The sequence below is a fragment of the Rhinatrema bivittatum genome, chromosome 7 (assembly GCF_901001135.1).
Source record: "Rhinatrema bivittatum chromosome 7, aRhiBiv1.1, whole genome shotgun sequence".
NCBI lineage: Eukaryota > Metazoa > Chordata > Amphibia > Gymnophiona > Rhinatrematidae > Rhinatrema > Rhinatrema bivittatum.
Genome location: NC_042621.1, coordinates 39,090,349 through 39,110,037, shown reverse-complemented (window position 1 = coordinate 39,110,037; position 19,689 = coordinate 39,090,349). Strand labels below are relative to the sequence as shown.

Genomic DNA, 19,689 nt, shown 5'->3' with positions numbered 1-19,689 from the left:
AAGGAGCTGTTGGCGTGCCCCAGGGTAGACGCCATAGTTAACGCAATAGTGAAGCACACCACCATTCCGGTTGAGGGGGGAGCGGCCCTCAAGGATTCGCATGACCGATGCATGGACACCATCCTGAAACAAGCCTTTGAGGTAGCAGCCATGTCCCTACGAATCGCGACCTGCTGCACCGTGGTGACGCGCTCCTGTTTGTCGCAGGCGAGAAACAACGCCCAGGGTGCAGATATGGAATCAGCTCTCGCATTTCTCGCTGACGCAGCCTCCAACCTCGTTCGTACGGCAGCCAAGGGAGTCTCCTCTTCAGTGGCAGCCAGGAGGCAGCTTTGGCTACGTCATTGGGCGGCTGACTCGTCCTCCAAGACACGACTCACAAGAATGCCCTTTAAGGGTTCCTTACTGTTTGGCAGCGATCTCGAAGCTGGGCTACTAAATGGGGTGCCTCCCCATTACCCCGTCTACCAGAAGACAGGGCGAGGAGGAGCTAGCGTTCTTTTTCTAGACCATCTAGAGGTAGAAATTCGCAGCGCTTCAACCCTTACAGGACTCGCTATTGAGCACCTCGTTCCCAGGCCAGGAGCCAGTCTTTTCGGACTAAGCATAACAAGAAGAGATCCGGCTCGGGTTCCGGCCCTGGCCGCAACCCACAATGACAATCAGCCGACCCATCCGGGGGTAGCAGCCATAGGGGGCAGGCTAACCCTCTTCTACCGCAGGTGGGTCGAGATCACTTCGGACCAGTGGGTCCTCGCCATCATCCGAGAAGGATATTACCTGGATTTCTTTCGGCTTCCGCCGAACAAGTTTGTGGAATCTCCTTGTTCACCGCTCAAGGCAGCGGCACTAGAAGTGACCTTACAGAGGCTCCTGGCCCTAAAAGCCATAATCCCAGTACCTGCGGGAGAGGTCACTTCTGGGCATTATTCCATTTATTTCATAGTACCTAAGAAGGAGGGCACTTTCAGGCCCGTCCTGGACCTCAAGTCAGTCAACCGACACCTACGGGTCCCCAGCTTTCGCATGGAAAATCTGCAGTCGGTCAAGAATTCGGTACAGCCAGGGGAGTTTCTCACCTCCCTAGATCTGTCAGAAGCCTACCTGCATATCCCAATCCATCGGGATCACCAGCGCTATTTGCGCTTCAAAGTCCTGAATCGCACTTCCAGTTCCGAGCTTTGCCCTTCGGGTTAGCCACCGCGCCGCGGATCTTTACCAAGGTAATAGTAGTAGTGGCGGCGGCACTCAGGAAGGAAGGAATTCTCGTCCATCCCTACCTGGACGATTGGCTGATCAGGGCAAAGTCACCGGAGGAGAGCCACCGGGCAACCAACAGAGTTATAGCTCTTCTGGAAAGCCTCGGATGGGTAGTCAACATAAACAAGAGCTCCCTACAGCCGTCCCAGTCGCTGGAATACCTAGGGGTCCAATTCGACACCCGAGAAGACAAGGTCAGCCTGACCTCCAAGAGAACATTAAAACTCCAGAGTCATCTGCAGGCTCTGTTGAGTGCCAGCCAGCCCACAGCTCGAGATTACCTACAGGTCCTCGGCCTCATGGCGTCCAATCTGGAGGTGGTGCCATGGGCGCGTGCTCACATGAGATCATTGCAACGAGCCCTTCTATCTCGATGGAGCCCACGATCACAGAATTACACCGTACGCCTACCTCTACCGGCCAGAGTGCGGTATCAGCTACGATGGTGGTTGCAGCCCGGCCACGTGAGCCGGGGGTCAAGAATGTCCTCCCCAACCTGGATTCTGCTCACCACAGATGCCAGCCTGAACGGATGGGGAGCACACTGCGAGGAACTCACCGCCCAAAGGCGGTGGACCAGAGAAGAGTCGAGGTGGAACATCAACCGACTAGAGGCACGGGCAGTCAGGCTAGCGTGCCTGCGGTTTGCCCACAGAATTCGCGACAGAGCGGTCAGAGTGATGTCAGACAATGCCACCATGGTGGCATACATCAATCGTCAGGGTGGAACCAGAAGCCAACAAGTGTCCCTGGAAATAGCTCCCCTGTTGATTTGGGCAGAAGCAAATCTCCAGGACATCTCCGCCGTCCACATTGCCGGGAAGGACAACACGACGGCAGACTTCCTCAGCAGAGAAAGCCTGAACCCAGGGGAGTGGCAGCTGTCACCCACAGCCTTTCAGATAATTGTGGATCAATGGGGGATGCCAGCCATGGACCTCTTAGCGGACAGGTCCAACGCTCAAGTACCCAGATATTTCAGCCGCAGGCGGGATCCTCGGGCTCAGGGGATCGATGTCCTGGTACAGCCGTGGCCTCAGGGGATGCTGCTATATGCCTTTCCTCCATGGCCTTTGCTGGGCGCCATTGTACACAGGATTCAGCGACACAGAGGCCTAGTTCTTCTAGTGGCCCCGGACTGGCCAAGAAGACCCTGGTACGCAGACATGAGAAGACTACTGGCAGGGAACCCTCTACCTCTGCCTCCCTACAGGGACCTGCTGCGGCAAGGTCCCATCCTCCACGAGGATCCGGCTCAATTCTCTCTTACGGTCTGGTCATTGAGAGGGCTAGACTGAAGAAAAGGGGATAATCGGAGCCGGTTATAGATACACTCCTCCGAGCACGCAAGTTCTCCACATCCCTAGCATATATTAGGATCTGGAGAGTTTTTGAAGCCTGGTGCGACTCTCACGGCACCAACTCGCATGCCGCTAAGATTCCTATCGTTTTGGACTTCCTACAAGATGGACTTCAGAAGGGTCTGTCCCTCAGCTCCATCAAGGTTCAGGTAGCAGCGCTGTCTTGCTACGGTCCCAGGAGTGACGGCAACACCATTGCCAAACACCCACACGTCTCACGTTTCCTGAAAGGAGTCAAACACATTCGCCCGCCACTGAAGTGGCCAGTGCTCTTGTGCAATCTCAACCTCGTATTGGAATTTTTGGCAGGATCAGCCTTCAGGCCCCTTCGAGGCCTGTCCCTCCGTTTGTTAACCTTGAAGATGGTGTTCTTGCTGGCTGTATGCTCAGCACGCCGCATCTCAGAGATACAAGCACTATCCTGTCGTGATCCATTTCTCAGAATCACTCCAGAGGCTATCCATCTTCGCACAGTTCCATCTTTTTTACCCAAAGTGGTCTCACACTTTCACCTCAACCAAACCATATCCTTGCCTACCACGGAAGGTTTGAAGAAGTCGGAGGAAGGTCGAATGCTACGACATCTCGACATCGGCAGACTGCTGTCCAGATACCTGGAAATGTCAGAAGCAGTACGAAAGACGGACCACCTGTTCGTCCTGCACAGCGGGAAAAAGCAAGGGGAAGCGGCCTCACGGCCAACCATCGCCCGCTGGATTAAAGAAGTTATCAAGGCAGCCTACGTAGAGGCAGGAAAACCACCGCCTCTACAGGTCAAAGCTCATTCTACCAGAGCACAATCGGCCTCTTGGGCAGGAGCTAAGCTGCTGTCGCCTGCAGAGATATGTAAAACGGCGACGTGGTCCTCCCTCCATACCTTCTCCAGATTCTACGGTCTGGACGTCCAGGCCAGGGAGGACACAGCATTTGCGACGGCAATCCTAAACGGTCCTCGGGCAGCCTCCCGCCCAGTCCGGGAGTAGCTTTTGTACATCCCATTTGTTTTGAGTCCATCTGCTACACACTAGGAAATGTTGAGATTACTTACCTGATAATCTCCTTTTCCTTAGTGTATGCAGATGGACTCAGCATCCCGCCCGGCTGCTGGCATACATGGGAATTCACCGAACTCACGGTAAGCCATGTTTTCTTATAATAGGCCATCCACCCTGCCGGGTGTCGACGCCTTCTGGTTGTGATCACTGGCGGTCTCCAGCTACTATCAATCGGTCAGGGTAATCCTGTTCATTTAATTGATCGGTCAGCTACAGCTTTTGCAAGGAAGATTACTGATTTGCGGCACTTCCTGTGGGGGTATATGTACCCGGGCTGACGTCAGATCCGTCTCCAACTGCTAGCATGAGCACACAATACCCATTTGTTTTGAGTCCATCTGCATACACTAAGGAAAAGGAGATTATCAGGAAAGTAATCTCAACATTAAATCCTATGCTGTTTCCTGTCTTTTAACCAACTTGCAATCCACAAAAGGAGATTGCCTCCTATCCCATGATTTTTTAATTTTCTTAGAAGCCTCTCATGCGGGACTTTGTCGAACACCTTCTGAAAATCCAAATACACCAAATCTACTGGTTCATCTTTGTCGGACAAGACATCCCTTGGGTAAATCCATGCTGGCTGTATCCCCTCAAACTATGTCTATCTAAATGTTTTGTGATTTTATTCTTTATAACAGTTTCCATGATTTTTCCCAGCACTGAAGTCAGGCTCACTGGTCTATAGTTTCCCAGATTACCCCTGGATCCCTTTTTAAATAGAGGGATTACATTGGCCATATTCCAGTCTTCTGGTACATTGGATGATTTTAATGATAGGTTACAAATTAATTGAAATAGGTCTGAAATTTCATTTTTTTTAGTTTCTTTCAGAACCCTGAGGTGTATACCATCCGGTCCAGGTGATTTACTACACTTCAGTTTGTCAATCAGGCCTACCACACCGTGATTTGGTTCAGTTGATCTGAATCATCACCCATGAAAACGGGTATCTTTCCAACATCCTCTTCAGTAAAAACCGAAGCAAAGAAATTGTTTAATCTTTCTGCAATGGTCTTGTCTTCTCTAAGTGCCCCTTTAACCCCTTGATCATCCAACGGTCCAACTAACTCCCTTGCAGCCTTTCTGTTTTGATTATATTTAGAAAGGTTTTAATGTGAGATTTTGCCTCTGTGGCCACTTCTTTTGAAATTCTTTTAGCCTGTCTTATCAATGTCTTACATTTAACTTGCCAGTGCTTAAGCTTTATTTTCTTCTGATGGATCCTTTTTCCAGTTTTTGAATGAAGATCTTTTTGGCTAAAATAGCCTTTTTCACCTTACCTTTTAACCATGCCGATAATCGTTTTGCCTTCCTTCCACCTTTCTTAATGTGAAGAATACATATGGTCTGTGCTTTAGGATGGTATTTTTTAACAATGTCCAATGGTATTTTTTGAGACAGTGCAGGGGTACTTGTGTGTATATAGCCTGTATCCCATTCAAAAGTCAATTGACTTTGACTGGAATGCCCTGGTGGAAAGTTTAAAAAAAAAAAAAAAAGGTGGGGGGATGTGCTTTGGCGAGTTTATGCCCCTTGGAATTGAAGGCAAGGGAACAGTTGAAGGTAGATTCGTTGGTATGTTCTGGTATAAAGTGAACCACCATCCCAGTGGAAGGAGCGGTGGCTCTAAAAGATGATCAGGATAGGAAGATTGAGGCTATCCTTAAGCAGGCCTTCGATGCCATGACAATAAATTCACAAATTGCTTCTTGCTGCTGCCTAATGGCTCAGGCTAGTTTGTGTCTCTCTCAGGAGTCACAGAAAGCGACTTCAGATGGCATTTCGCTGTTGGAACCGGGAGCCACATTATTAGCTGAAGTGGCTGTCACTTGGTGCTTAAGGCTGCCAGAGGTATAGCTTCCTTGAGAGTGGCTAATGTTAAGCACCAAATTCGCTTAAGGCGCTTCTCCACAGACATAAGGATACCACACCAAAATTTTGTTGAAACAAATAGCAATTTTTATTGCATATCAGTAAGCAATACAGGTATCCCTGGGAGATGCAGAATAGCAGCAGTTCTCTGGCAAGATGCTCATGAGAAACACTACTCTGTCTCACTCTGTACATCAGCTAATTTTTCTTTTATAGATAAAACAAGCAATCTCAAGTAAGTCCCTAAATTGCATGAACCTATGAGAGTATCACGTACACAGTTTCTCATGTCAAAAAGAAGATAAATTAGACCTATGTTGCCCTGATCCTTTTCCCAAATTGGGGCCTACTTGCCTGGTGTTCACATCAATCTTCTGTTAGTCCTTTGTCCTGTCGTTTTTTCACCCTCAGGGAGATCATCATGGCTTAGGCTGTTTTTACAGGTGCCACTGTAATTGAAATTCTAGCCTGAGGTTCTGACCCTTTCCTTCTGCTTATTGTGACCCTATGACCACTCATCACAAGTTTTAAACAGCTCCGGCTGCTGTCCAGATGTCTCCTGGAATTTCTCCAAATCAAGTTCAATAGGGCATTTAGGGTTTACATGGCCAGAACTGCAAGCAGGCCAAGGCAGAAGAGGATTCTGGGTCAATCATAGTCTCCATGTTGGTCTCAGACTCAGGCACACATTTCACAAGGCATCATTTATGGCTATATATTTGGTCGGTGGACACTATTTCCAAGTCCAATCTCACAAGCTTGCCATTTAAGGGGCTCTCTCTTATTCAGGAGTGAGTTGGAAAAGATGTCGAATACTTGGGCTGAATCCAAGGTTCCTCAATTGCTGGAGGACAGGAAGGCGTCTTGGTGTTCTTTTGGTGCGAAGGGCCACTTGAGGGATTCCTGATGGTGTCATCTTTAGATGAGCAACTACTGAAAAGTCTCATCCCTTCAATGGGTTCCTTCTGGCCTAAGACACCTGAGGGCTCCTGAGCTGGAGTATCTTGATCTTCACAATGAAGATGGGCAAGCTCACCTACTGGATCAGGAGATATCAGGTGTCTATCTCGCTTTTTTTTCAAAGGTGGGCCAGATTACGACGAACCAGTAGATTCTGGAGGTGGTGAAAAATGGCTAGACCCTGGAATTTTTTCTGAATTTGTCTGGACACATTTATGATTTCTCCATACAACTCTCTACAGAAGGGAGTGGCAGAGGAAAATACATTAAGGAGGCTGTTGGATTTTAAGGCCATATTCCTGTTTCCGGTTCCCATGGAAATATGGCACTGTTCGTTTTCTTTTGTCATTCCCAAGGAGGAAGAGTGGTCTTTTTGGCCCATCCTGATTCTGAAAGTGGGCAATCAAATTTTGCAAGTGGCTCATTTAAGAATGGAAACTCTGTTTTTCGTAATAGTGTCAGTACAAGCAGGGGAATTTTTCACGTCCCTCGTCGTGGAGGATGTTTATCTATACATTCCTGTATGCAGTATGGGGCATTATTTTTAATTTCAGGCCCTGCCCTTTGGGCTGGCTACTGTATCCAGGACCTTTTTCAAGATCATGTAGCAGCGTCTCTGCACAAGGCAGGCATTCTGGTCCAACCACGTCTGGACAACAGATTGATGCTGATGAAAAGTAGAGAAGAGAGTCACTTGATGTCTGGCAAGGTTGTTTCCTTGTTTTAGGAGCTGGGAGGTGAACTTAGCAAAGAGCACTCTACAGCCATCTCAGGCACAAGAGTATCTTGGCTTGAGTTTAGATATGGAGCAGAGCAGGGTGTTTCTCTTTGTGAAGACTTTGTACTACCAGTTCCTGGGCCAGAATTGTCTCAGGATGGCTTGCGCTCACTCCAGATGGGCTGTCCCCAGGATGATGCTTTGCCTGAGTCCTACCTCTGAGATCCCGACGAGCTTTTATTCTGGTGAAATCTCTAATTAACTGAAAGCAGGCATGATCAAGAAAAGATCATCTGCCTTTTGGTTTGTCTTCCAGTAGCTTATGCATGTTGGATGGCTAAGAAAGGAGGATAGTCTGAGGTGGTTATTACCAGCATATGTGAGGATTTAGAGCAGGGGTCGGGAACCTTTTTGGCTGAGAGAGCCATGAACGCCACATATTTTAAAATGTAATTCCGTGAGAGCCATACAAGACCTACCAAATTAATTTACTACAACCCCCTACTCTCCTGACGCTCCCCAAGACCTGCCAAATTAATGTACTACAACCTCCCACCCTCCTGACCCCCCCAAGACCTGCCAAAAGTCCCTGGTGGTCCAGCAGGGGTCCAGGGCTCGCAGACAAATCTTTAATAAAAAAGTAAAAATCTAACAAAAACCCCCACTCTCCTGACGCCCCCCAAGACCTCCAAAATTAATTTACTACAACCCCCCACCCTCCTGACCCCCCCAAGACCTGCCAAAAGTCCCTGGTGGTCCAGCAGGGGTCCAGGAGCGGTCCGGGAGCGATCTCCTGGACTTGGGCTGTCGGCTGCCAATAGTCAAAATGGCGCCGACGGCCCTTTGCCCTCACTATGTCACTGGGGTCGACCAATGGCAGCGGTAGCCCCTGTGACATAGTAAGGGCAAAGGGCCGTCGATGCCATTTTGATTACTGGCAGCTGACGGCCCTTTGCCCTTACTATGTCACAGGGGCTACCGCCGCCATTGGTCGACCCCAGTGACATAGGGATGGCAAAGGGCCGTCGGCGCCATTTTGACTACTGGCAGCCGACAGCCCAAGTCCAGGAGATCGCTCCCGGACCGCTCCTGGACCCCCGCTGGACCACCAGGGACTTTTGGCAGGTCTTGGGGGGGGGGGGGGGGGTCAGGAGGGGAGGGTTGTAGTAAATTAATTTTGGAGGTCTTGGGGGGCGTCAGGAGGGTGGGGGGTTTTATTAGATTTTTACTTTTTTATTAAAGATTTGTCTGCGAGCCAGATACAGCCATCAAAAGAGCCACATCTGGCTCGCGAGCCATTGGTTCCCGACCCCTGATTTAGAGGGTCTTCTGGTCCTGCTGTACCATTCTCAGAGTGCAGCCTATTCCGGCTTATGGTGTTGCATATTTTGACTTTTCTGCCGGAGGGTTTGGTCAAGGGTTTGGTCTTTAACTTTCTGAGAATGCAGATAGCAGTCTTGGGCTGTTTTCGGGGTACAGCGTGGGGATATCCTCTGTCTGCACATCTGGGTGTGTTGCATTTTCTTCGGGGAGCAAAGAATTTGCATACTCCAGTGCAAAAGATCTGACCCTCTTGGAACATTAATCTGGTGCTTAGAGGAATGTGTGTGGTTCTGTTGAACCACTGAAAAAGGGCAACATTGACTCTTAAGGTGTTTTTTTTCTGGTGGCTCTTTGTTTGTCCAGGAGGATTTCGGAGCTCCAGGCATTGCCATGTTGAGATCAGTTTCTGCAGGTTTCAGAGTTGGGGGTGATGTTGTGCCTTTTCTGCCGAAGATGGTGTTCTGTCTTAATCAGATTGTGGAACTTCCAGCCATTCCAGATTTAGATTCCTCCATGTCTCATGCAAGAGAACTGAGGCTCTTGAATGTGAAGTGCTCATTGGGGAGATATCTGAATGTTGCTAATAAGTTTTGTAGATCAGATCATTTCTTTGTTCTGTGGCATGGTCCAAAGAAGAGATGTCAAGCTTCTAAGCCTGTGGTGGCAATGGCTATCTTCTGCGATGGAAATATATCTGTCAAATTCTGTAGAATATCCATTATATGAGAAGAATCCCTGATATAAGAAGGTAAAGTTGCTCCTATTTGTGCCAAAAATTTATCGACAAAAATAGACTGGTTCAAAGAGAGATCCTCTCACTGAAATAATCGGGTGTTCTGGTGGATCTTGTAATGTTTTATGAATCTTCACAAGTACATACATTACTGGTGTCTTTGGAAAATCAATTTAAAAAATGCTGTTGTCTGGATGTAATCCATCTTTTCTCAAATGCATAGTCTATTTTCTTATCCACCATCTCTTAACTCTGAAGTAGGATCTGCTGCAAGTGGAGTATAGTATGTAGTGTGTTGCATCAGAGGAGGACCCTTGGGCCGGGGTGGGGTTGACGCAACCCGTAGTTGAGGACCTACGGGTCCCAACCGTTAGCAGGTGTAGTGAGCTGAAGGTAGAGGCCGCTGGAGATTCACCTATACCAGCACTCGTTCCCCGCAGGTTGAGCCTTTGGGTGCCGGGGCCAGCAGGACTTAGTTGGGCCTCGAGGTAGATGAGTAAGAGAAGTTGGTTCAGCCCAGAGACAGCAGTCGATAGATGGCGTAGTCCTACCCTGGACTGGGTATGGCACTGGAACTCGGGTGCCAATGAGACGGAGAGTAACTGGAGGTGCTCAGGCAAAGATAGGCTGAAGCCTGATTAGTCCACGTCCAGGGAGTAGGCTAGGAGAGGCGTCAATGACAGGCTTGGATCAGAGCTGGCGGCAAGCAGAGGTCGTGGCAAGCTATATAGAATTCTGAACATGGAGAAGTCTATAGCGTAGTCAATCAAGGCGATGGTCTGATCACGGAAAAGTCAAGCGTAGTCAGGCATAGCGGAGGTCTGGGTCTGGAGATAGGCAGAAGAGTAGTCAGGCATAGCGGAGGTCTGGGTCTGGAGAAAGGCAGAAGAGTAGTCAGGCGTAGCAGAGGTCCGGGTCTGGAGATAGGCTGAAGCATAGTCAAACAAAGCAAAGTCGATATCCACAGAGTCAGTCCAACACATAGACAGGCAGGGATGAAGAAGGCAGGAACCGGGAACGACGAAGGTCAGGAACATGGAATAGAGAGGATTCTCTATCAGCAACGAGTACTCTGAGAATGAGGAGACTTGTTGCAAAGGCAACGCTATGGAGCGAGGCCTGAGCTTATATACACTGGAGAGTCTGAAATCATCATCCAGGGCCACGGACAGGTTCCCGCCACGGGCCCTTTTAAAGGGTCCGTGGCGGGAACCTGTCCGTGGCCACGCGGAGAGGCCCGACGAGCACTGGTATCTTGACTGGCAACACTGGGGACCATGGCAGAGCCAGAGGCACCGGGGGCGGGCCGAGGTCGGAGCTGGTGGCCCACCACCGCTAGCGAGGAGGAACCAGGAGCTAGAGTCCATGTAAGAAGGTGAGAGGGCCACGCTGCGGGTCTGCCGCAGATGGCATGCGTAACATAGTGTCAGTTAATTGTTGTAACACCTCCGCTTTATATTTGTTTATCCATAACTACGACTGCGTCCCCCTTGTCCGCTGCTTTTATAATGATATCAGATTTATTGCTGAGAGATACTAAAGCACTACGTTCTTCTTTATTCAAATTATGTATCACCCTTAGAGAAGAAAGATTCATATTAAATAAATCTTTAAGTATTAAATCTCTAAAAGTGGCTATAGCCAGGTCTATTGCTTCCAGAGGGCATCAGGAGGATTTTAGAATAACTATAGATGGATCAGTCAGAACTTGTGTGGATTTTGAGAAAAACAATTTCAACCATAATGATCTCACAAAACAATGAAAATACATCTCCTCTTGAAACATATCTAACTTCACCATTGGAACAAAGAATAACCCTTTGTCAAAAAGACTAACCTCATGAGCAGTTAAAAACACTGAAGACAAATTAATCACTGTAGATTCTCGTGTGGAAGACTTCGTTGAGGTAATTCCCTTGCAATAGATTGTCTTGTTGTGACTGGGAGAAGGGATGATTGCATTGACCCAAACCATTCATCGCATTCAGTTCCCGCGTATTGGAAGGCTGTGGTTGAGTGTTCTGGAATCTGACACTCCTGTAGCGTTGGTTTGATAAAAAAAGACCTCTGCTCATTATAGTTATTATCTTCTCCTAAAGATTCAGAGGAAGAACCAGAGGAATCAAAAGTACGTGTCTTCCTATTCCGATGCTAAAAGTGATTAGGGTTCATCCAATAGTAAATAGACCAGCATTGATAATCCTTCTCATCTCGTATAAACTTATCATACTTAGTTTGCTTTAATTGATCTGAGAAAGTAGTCATAGTGTTAATAAATTCACTGAATCTCAGGTCAAAATCCTCTGATGCTGATTTCAAACGCATCAGCAGAGTGTTTACTTCATTCCTAATAGTATTGGCCAAAACTTTAGCTTGGTCAATACTTAAAATCATTAGGACTCTATAACAGGGTACTATCAAGCTAGGGTGAGATGATAAGGTAGAAATCTCATCTTTGCAAGACTTTACTCACTCCAAATGACGTAAAATCTTCACCAATGTGTACTGTGCAGTTTGTACGTCTCACTCTGCATGGAAAACTGGTGTTACGTTTGGGCAGTGATCCGGTGTAGTGAACACCACCTTCAGGAGTGACTCCAGGTGGAGAGAGACAGGGATGGCTGGAAGGTCTCTGATGATGGCTGGGAAGGAATGTGAAGCGGCAGGAGTGTATGGAGCTGGGCGATGGCTGATATATGGAGCAGAGTACTGGCTGGGAACAAGTCAAGGTCAAGGCAGGCGGCAGGCAACAGAGTCAAAGTCCAGGCAGGGTCAAGGCAGGCAGCAGGCAACAATGTCAAGGTCCAGGCAGGGTCACAAGAACCTTATAGCAAGACAGAGAGCCCGAAGGGCACACACACACACATGGCAAGGCAAAGGGCCCAAAGGCCACACGGCAAGGCAGGAGACCCGAAGGCAAGGACACGGCAAGGCAGGAGACCCAAAGGCCACACACACACAGCAAGGCAAGGCAGAAGGCCCGAAGGCCACACACACACAGCAAGGCAAGGTGTAGGGCAGAGGGCCCAAAGGCCACACACACACAGCAAGGCAGGAGACCCGAAGGCCACACACACACAGCAAGACAGGAGACCCGAAGGCCACACACACACAGCAAGGCAGGAGACCCGAAGGCTACACACACGCAGCAAGGCAAGGTAGGGCAGAGGGCCCGAAGGCCACACACACACACACAGCAAGGCAGGAGACCCGAAGGCCACACACACGCAGCAAGGCAAGGTAGGGCAGAAGGCCCGAAGGCCACACACACGCAGCAAGGCAGGAGACCCGAAGGCCACACACACACAGCAAGGCAGGAGATCCGAAGGCCACACACACGCAGCAAGGCAGGAGACCCGAAGGCCACACACACGCAGCAAGGCAAGACAAGGCAGAAGGCCCGAAGGCCACACACAGCAAGGCAAGGCTAGAGCAGGGAGCCCAACGAGCTCGATGCCGAAGCACTGGAGCCTTGGGTAGGCAGGGTATTAAAGGCACATCCAAGACAGAGCAGATGGATTGGGTCAGCCAGGAGAGCCTGCTCTTGAAGGACCCCTGGTGGTGAGGCGGTTGCACAGCAGCCATAACCGTAACAACTGGCCCCTAAACCACCTCCAGCACCTTACCTCGAGCTATTAGCTGGCCCTCCTATAGATATATAAATAGTTGAATACTATGAAGGCCTTATAAATAGACTCTCTTTTGCTCTCTCTTTCTCTCTCTCCCCTCAGAAATGACTGAAATGCAATTTGCAGTCTTTAACACAAATTGCATTATGGCCATTTTGGGTATATTGCACTGCTTAATGCCAGGAAAAATGGTGTAGTTATATCCGGTGTTAAAGCTCTGCGATAGTGTAACACATGCTATTGCACGGTGTGATATTGCGTCTCATTTTAATTAATCCTGCCCAAACCTCTCCCCAATCTCAACCCTTCATAAAATTTGCATTTGTTCCATGCGATAATCGTATTATCGCATGTGTTATAGCACTAATGCGTGCATTAACGCCATAACGCATTTTGATGAATGACCCTCTAATTCTCCTAAATTTGTCTGAAATGAGGTTCCTGAGGAGCCTAAATTTAGAAGCTCGGCTGTTTTTGAATACCAACCTCAAAGTATGCCATAATTAAAAGAATATGACAAATAATAAATAAACCTCCATCGAGCACGCCTACTAAACTATGAGTATCTCGCCATTGTGATGCAGTCCATTCATTTTGAAAATAGAAGAGCAAATGAGCTCATCATCTTAACTGCCAGCCTGAAGCATGCTGTACAGAAAGCTCTGTTGGCACTATCAGATGTGTCTTCACAGAACACCTGTTTCAAGTAAGCAACTTCGATTACTTTAACTGGTATTGGCAGGGTAATGTAGTGTTTCAGGTGGCTGCAATTAGATACTCTGTTTGTTTACTAGACATTGAGACATGTTATATTGTATAAACTAGGAACTTCCTCTGTACTAGCAGAATAAAGCAGTATTTGTCTCTTTCTCTACAGCTGATTGAGTGTAAGTTGCATCTCTCTCAGGTGGAAGGAGAGAACAAAGTGCTGAGAGGTCAGCAACGGGAACAGACAGCCAAGGTAAGGTAATATAAACAGAACATTAAACTAGTTTAGACTGTAAGCTCCATGGTACAGGGACTGTCTCTTATATGCATGTGTGTAGTGCTTTAGAAATGATAAATAGTAGTGGTAATACATTAAACCAAAACTCTGCTATACACTGCTAGAAATATGCTATCTCCTAATGATACTGCAAATCTTAGCTGTTTTGAGGCACCTTGGGGTTTATTTATGTATTTACAAGCCGTTAAGCCTGTTAAAACGGGCTACATTACATTTTGTTTTCAGTCCATTTTCTAACACAGCACCCTTCTACACTTTTTCTCCCTCTCTCCCCCTTCCCCTCGTTCACTCCTCCCCTTTCCTCCAGTCAGTCTTACTCACCCTCTGTCTCCCACTGCCTTCTTCCCCTCACTCTCACCTCCCTCCCCTTCCCTCAGTCACTCCCATCTCTCTCCCCTTCCCTCAGTCACTCCCCACCCTCTCTCAATCCCATCCCCTCCCCCTCAGCCGTCCTCCACTCCCTTTTTCTCTGCTCCACAACTTCTTACCCTTCCACTTACTCACATCCCTGTCTCTCACCTCTCCCTCATTCTCCCTCTCCCCCTTCCACTTACTCACATCCCTGTCTCTCACCTCTCCCTCATTCTCCCTCTCCCCCTTCCACTTACTCACATCCCTGTCTCTCACCTCTCCCTCATTCTCCCTCTCCCCCTTCCACTTACTCACATCCCTGTGTCTCACCTCTCCCTCATTCTCCCTCTCCCCTCACTCTTCCCCACCCCCTACCTCCCTCCCACACACTCACCCACTCCTCCCTCACTCTCACTCAGTCCCTCCCTCCCCCTCCCTCCCCCTCACTCAGTCCCTCCCTCCCAGTCCCTCCCCCTCACTCAAACCCTCCCTCCCTCCCACTCAGTCCCTCCCTCCCTCCCACTCCGTCCCTCCCACTCCCTCCCTCCCTCGCTACTGGCCGCCGCCCGCCGCCGCCGCTACCGCCACCGCTGCCGCCACCATGTTTTTTTTTTCCTGACGCTGCCTAAGACCGACGTGCTCGCTCGCACATGCGCAGTAGAGCTGCTCTCTACTGCGCATTTGCGGCACGTCGGTCAACCTTCATTTATTAGGTTGATTTAATGGATTTTTATCCTGCAGAATCCCAAAAAATTCAATAAAAAGAAATATGGTACCATTTCTGGTAGTATGGTAAAGCTTGCTTTGTGGATTAAAATGCTAAGTGCTGCAACACCTATTCTCATTCAGTTTCCTCTCGCCCCCATCCTAGTACAATAGCCTTTTCTTGAAGTTCTCTGTCTTAGCACTAATAGCTTTATGTTTAAACCAGTCTCCATAGTGTCTAATAAATATTTTCCTGCCTATCTACAGTTGGTTATTGAACAGTTTCTAGCAGGTGAATAATTAGGATAGTGAAATGCTTCCATGCCTTGATGATGACATTAATGTTCACATATTTCAAATTTATGCCAACTGGACTATTTTTCTCAGCAATTAGTGGAAAAAAAAGGAAGAGGGATAAAACACCTCTAGAGGTAACAGAAGAGGGCCAGGAATGGGCCCTGAGTAAGCAGGAGAGGGCCAGGAATGGGCCTTATGACTGCTGAGACAGTGGAAAGGAAGCAGGATGACCGGAATTGAGAGCACTAAGGCAGTGGATGTAAGGTCACGGTGATTGTGGTTCCCATCCCGCATCTGGCTCACCTTACCACCAACTAGGCCCAGGCCTTGAGATGCCACTGCCACCACTGCCAATGCCAACACAATCACAGCCATGCTCTCCCATAGGTGAACATGCCCATCATAATTTTGAAGGGTCCTTGACAGGAAAGAACCCAGCAGCACATAGAGATGACATCCTCGAGTCAGGGGATTTAAATGCTGGTTTCACACCAGTCAGATACCTCAGCAACAGGTCATCCTGCATCTTCGATGGTATTTGTTTCTTGTTCCTGATCCTGCCTGCCTTGCCTTGTTCAAGTTTCCTTTAATCTTGCTCCAGCCCTGCCTTTCTGTCCATGCCTTCCAGTTCCTTGCCTCCTGATCCCCCTAGGATTGATCTCCTGTTGCTTGACCTCTGCTTGAATTCTGTTTTTGTCCTGACTCTGTGTGCCTCGACACCTAACCTGGATATTGATGCCGCCTGACCTCCGCCTACTTCATCCCTTTGCCTGGCTACTTAACCCATCCAACTGCTGCTGCCCTGACCTTTAGACCACTCTTCCTGCGGTGGACATTTGCCTAAGTCCTGCTGGCTTCAGAACCCAAGGGTTCAACCTGTGGTGAAAGAGGCTGGAACAGGTGAAGCCTCAGCTCAGTCACAGCCAGTAGCTTGTCAGCCTGTGGTTAGCATGCATTCAGCACAAAACAACAAAAGGACTCCGTCTTAACTTTCCAAAAAGCGCACGCTAGCAAAATTAATGTTTTTTATGGGGAAACCGCATCAGCAAGCCTGGCACCGACTATACATGTAGCAAAGTCGTTCGGTCTTTTTCCTCATATGCGGCAAAGTTCACAAAGTCACCTTTTGATGCTTTCCAGTTTTTTTAATAGCTGATTCAAAGTTTTGCATCTGTACCCATTATAAATTGCAATTGTCCAAAGACCCGACAGCGGCCGGTGTTTCGCAATCTATTTGATTGCTTCTTCAGGAGTCAAATTTTTAATTATTCTGCAAAAACAGACAAAGTACAGACTAATTTAACTTCTATTCAAAATATGTTGTTACTTATCTTTAAGATGAAGTTGAACCACAAATACACAGTCAACTAGATGATGATACCCAGCCCCTCCGCCCCACCTCTCCCTCCCCAGCATTTCCCTCCCCCCATCATTCCCCAAACCACATCTAACTACCTCTTGGTGCTTTCCTCCATCCTTGAGGATCAACGCCATCCAGACTGGTACCCACCCACAGGATCCATTTAAAGCCCCTCTGATGAACAAAGTGTAACCAAAATGTTTAGTTTTCATTCCACATCGCTCTCGGTCCTGCTTATCCCCCCACCATATAGCAGTGACACTTAACAACCCACTTAAAACGTAACCATTCAGAACGCCACAAACATAACCTAACCATCTCCCTTTTCAGGTCAACTCCATAGACCCATCCTCATACATTCACTGTTCCGGGTGATGAGGGTTACTTAAGCTGCCTCCGTAGCCATCAGCTTTTTCCTGGGACCTTTGCCACCTCGGCAGATCATCTTTCTGTCTTGACTGAGATTCAGGAATCCCAGAATCCTTTCCTGTAGCCACAGACACATCTGTGTTCCACAAAAAATCTGCTGCCGCTGACACCATTTTCACTTTAGTCGAGTTACCTTGCAATGAAAATCAAAGGCCAAAGGGGAACAGCCAATGATATCTGATTTCTTTTTTCAATACCGACAAAATATTTCTGAATTCTTGACGTTTCCGTATAGTAATTATGGATAGATCTTGAAATATCTCCATCTTTTGATTCTTCCACGAGATCTGTCCCGTTTTTCTGGCCATTGCAACTACTTTTTCTTTGATCATGAAACTATGAAAACGTACAATATTTTTTATCTTAGATCTCTCGATGAAATTAGAAAGTTTAAAACAGCTTTGAAGGAACATTTATTTATTTTATTTATTTAGCATTTTTCTATACCGACCTTCAAGGTTAAATACCTTATCAGATCGGTTTACATCGAACAGGGACATAAAACAGTAAACATAAACAACTTATTATAATCAGGAGAAACAAAGTTACATTTAACAAGGACTGCAAAACTTGGAAGCTTAAACAGCTGGAAAGAAAGGCTTAAAAGGGTAGTAAATTAAGAAACTAAGACCTAAAAGTCCGTGCTAGTGCTAGTTGAGCTATTATGAAAGTGCTGATGCTTGTGTAGTATTTAGAGGGGGATCGAAGTTCCGTTGCTCATGAGCCGGTTTGTCGTCTAATGTGTGTCTGAAGGGTCCGGGAAGGCTTGGCGGAACAACCAGGTCTTGAGTTTGCATTTAATGGTAAATAAGTGGGATGGACATCACTATTCTGCCTTTTGTAATAAAAATGATATGTTATGCTTGAGATTTTAGCTATAGAACTGTAGAGATGTTTACAACATTATATGTACTAATAATATCTAGTACTGTTGTTTTGGTTTCTGTGAAACTAACACTTGTCTGCTATGTATGGTTTTATGTTGTAATATGTATGTACTTTTGTATATCGCCTAGGCCTTTCTAAGTTTTAGGCGATTAATAAATTTTAATAAATGAAATGAAATGAAATATCTTGGGATAGGTTATCCCTTTGCCCTCCCAGGGCTCTGTGCGCTCTTTCTAATTTAATGTCCAGCACCTGTTTAACTGATTCATCTAATGCAAGCAACTACATGCAAATGCTCTTTACCACTTCAAAGCAGACAGCATATTCGGCAGTTCTTGCACTCCACGGAACCGAAGGTTTGACCTGCAAGACTGGTTCTCTAGTCTAGATCTTATTTTTTAATTTTTTATTTAGAAAGTCTTCTATACCTATATCAGTGGGGACATCATATCGGTTTACAGCGAACTTATAGGATGGAAATTACAATGAACAGGGCAAGGGGAAAGGGATACAAAAGGGATAGATCTTCCAGGCGCTCTTCTATATCTTGTGCTGCCTTATTGATATTAGTCATTTCCTCCCGCCACAAGGTTATATCTGTGGCCTGATCATCTGCATGCACCTCCACCTTCTCAATGCGTCGGCCCAGATCAGTGACGTCTCTCCAGAGCTCCATCACCATTACCCCAAACTCCGATTTTATCAGCGTCATATCGTGGCACAACTCCGCAAACCATTGCTGAAATTCTGAGCGCGTTGGCACGCCTTGCATATCTTCACCATTCTCAATACCTCCACTTCCATGGCCTACCACTTGAGCCTCAATGTCACTCTCCTCCTCACCTTCTGGGCTGATTGCCTGCATCACCTCAGGGTTGATAAAGGAAAACTTTTTAAGATCTGTTTTTGTCTTTGCCTGCAAAATCTTTAAGCAGTGACCTTTCTCTGTAGGTTTCTGCCAGCACTAGTGAGGGGGATTTATGCTCAGATTGCTAAAGATAACAAAATCAGGGCTGGGGCCTCGGGATTAGGTCACCATTTTACCTCAACCTTGCAAATTTGACATGTACTGTGTCTCCGGGGAAGAAGGCAGCTCAGATGGACAGGCTCTGTTTGGTGCATAAGAATGCAGACTCTGTTTTGGCGCATAAAAGATTGAGGTCTGAGGACTCCGAAGATGATGATGACCAGATGGGTCTCCGGGGACAAGAGTCCCTTCAGTACATTTTGGATCCGAATCCTGAGGAGGTGCCAGTGAGTGAAGGGGATGACCCTAAGGTGGTCCATCTATTTCGCAGGGAAGCGTTGATTCCACATGTGCTTAAAGAGCTAGGCATAAAACTTCCTCAGTAGTAGTTGGACCAGGAGAAGAGGACCTCGTCATGGATGACTTGAGAGGTCAGCTAATGCTTTTCCCTTCCACAAGTCAGTAGAGAAGCTGGTTGTCAGAGAGTGGGTCACTCGTGAGACTTGTCTAAAAGTTGGAAGGGCAATGGTGAAGATGTACCCATTACTGGAGGAGACACTCGAGCTTTTGATGTTTCCAAAGGTAGTCACTTCGGTCTCGGTGATGACCAAGAAAAACACCATTCTGGTGGCAGGGTCTACTGTGCTGAAATATGTGCAGGACTGGAAGCTGGAAGTTCACCTGAAGAGTATTTTTTAGGTTTCTGCTTTGGATTCTACAGTTGCAGGTGAAAGTGACACCTTCATCATCCTCCATGAAACAGACAGACCAC

General features: G+C 47.5%; 1 protein-coding gene across 5 annotated transcripts in view; it reads left to right on the top strand.

Annotated features, from left to right (window-relative positions):
• Nucleotides 1-19,689, top strand: part of PMFBP1 (polyamine modulated factor 1 binding protein 1) — a 1,053,891-nt gene that overhangs the window by 276,482 nt on the left and 757,720 nt on the right. For all 5 annotated transcript variants that reach the window (XM_029608277.1, XM_029608279.1, XM_029608278.1 and 2 more), the window contains one exon: nt 13,792-13,875. In XM_029608277.1, coding sequence (XP_029464137.1) covers nt 13,792-13,875 — 84 coding nt within the window. The remainder of the gene's footprint in view (nt 1-13,791; nt 13,876-19,689) is intronic.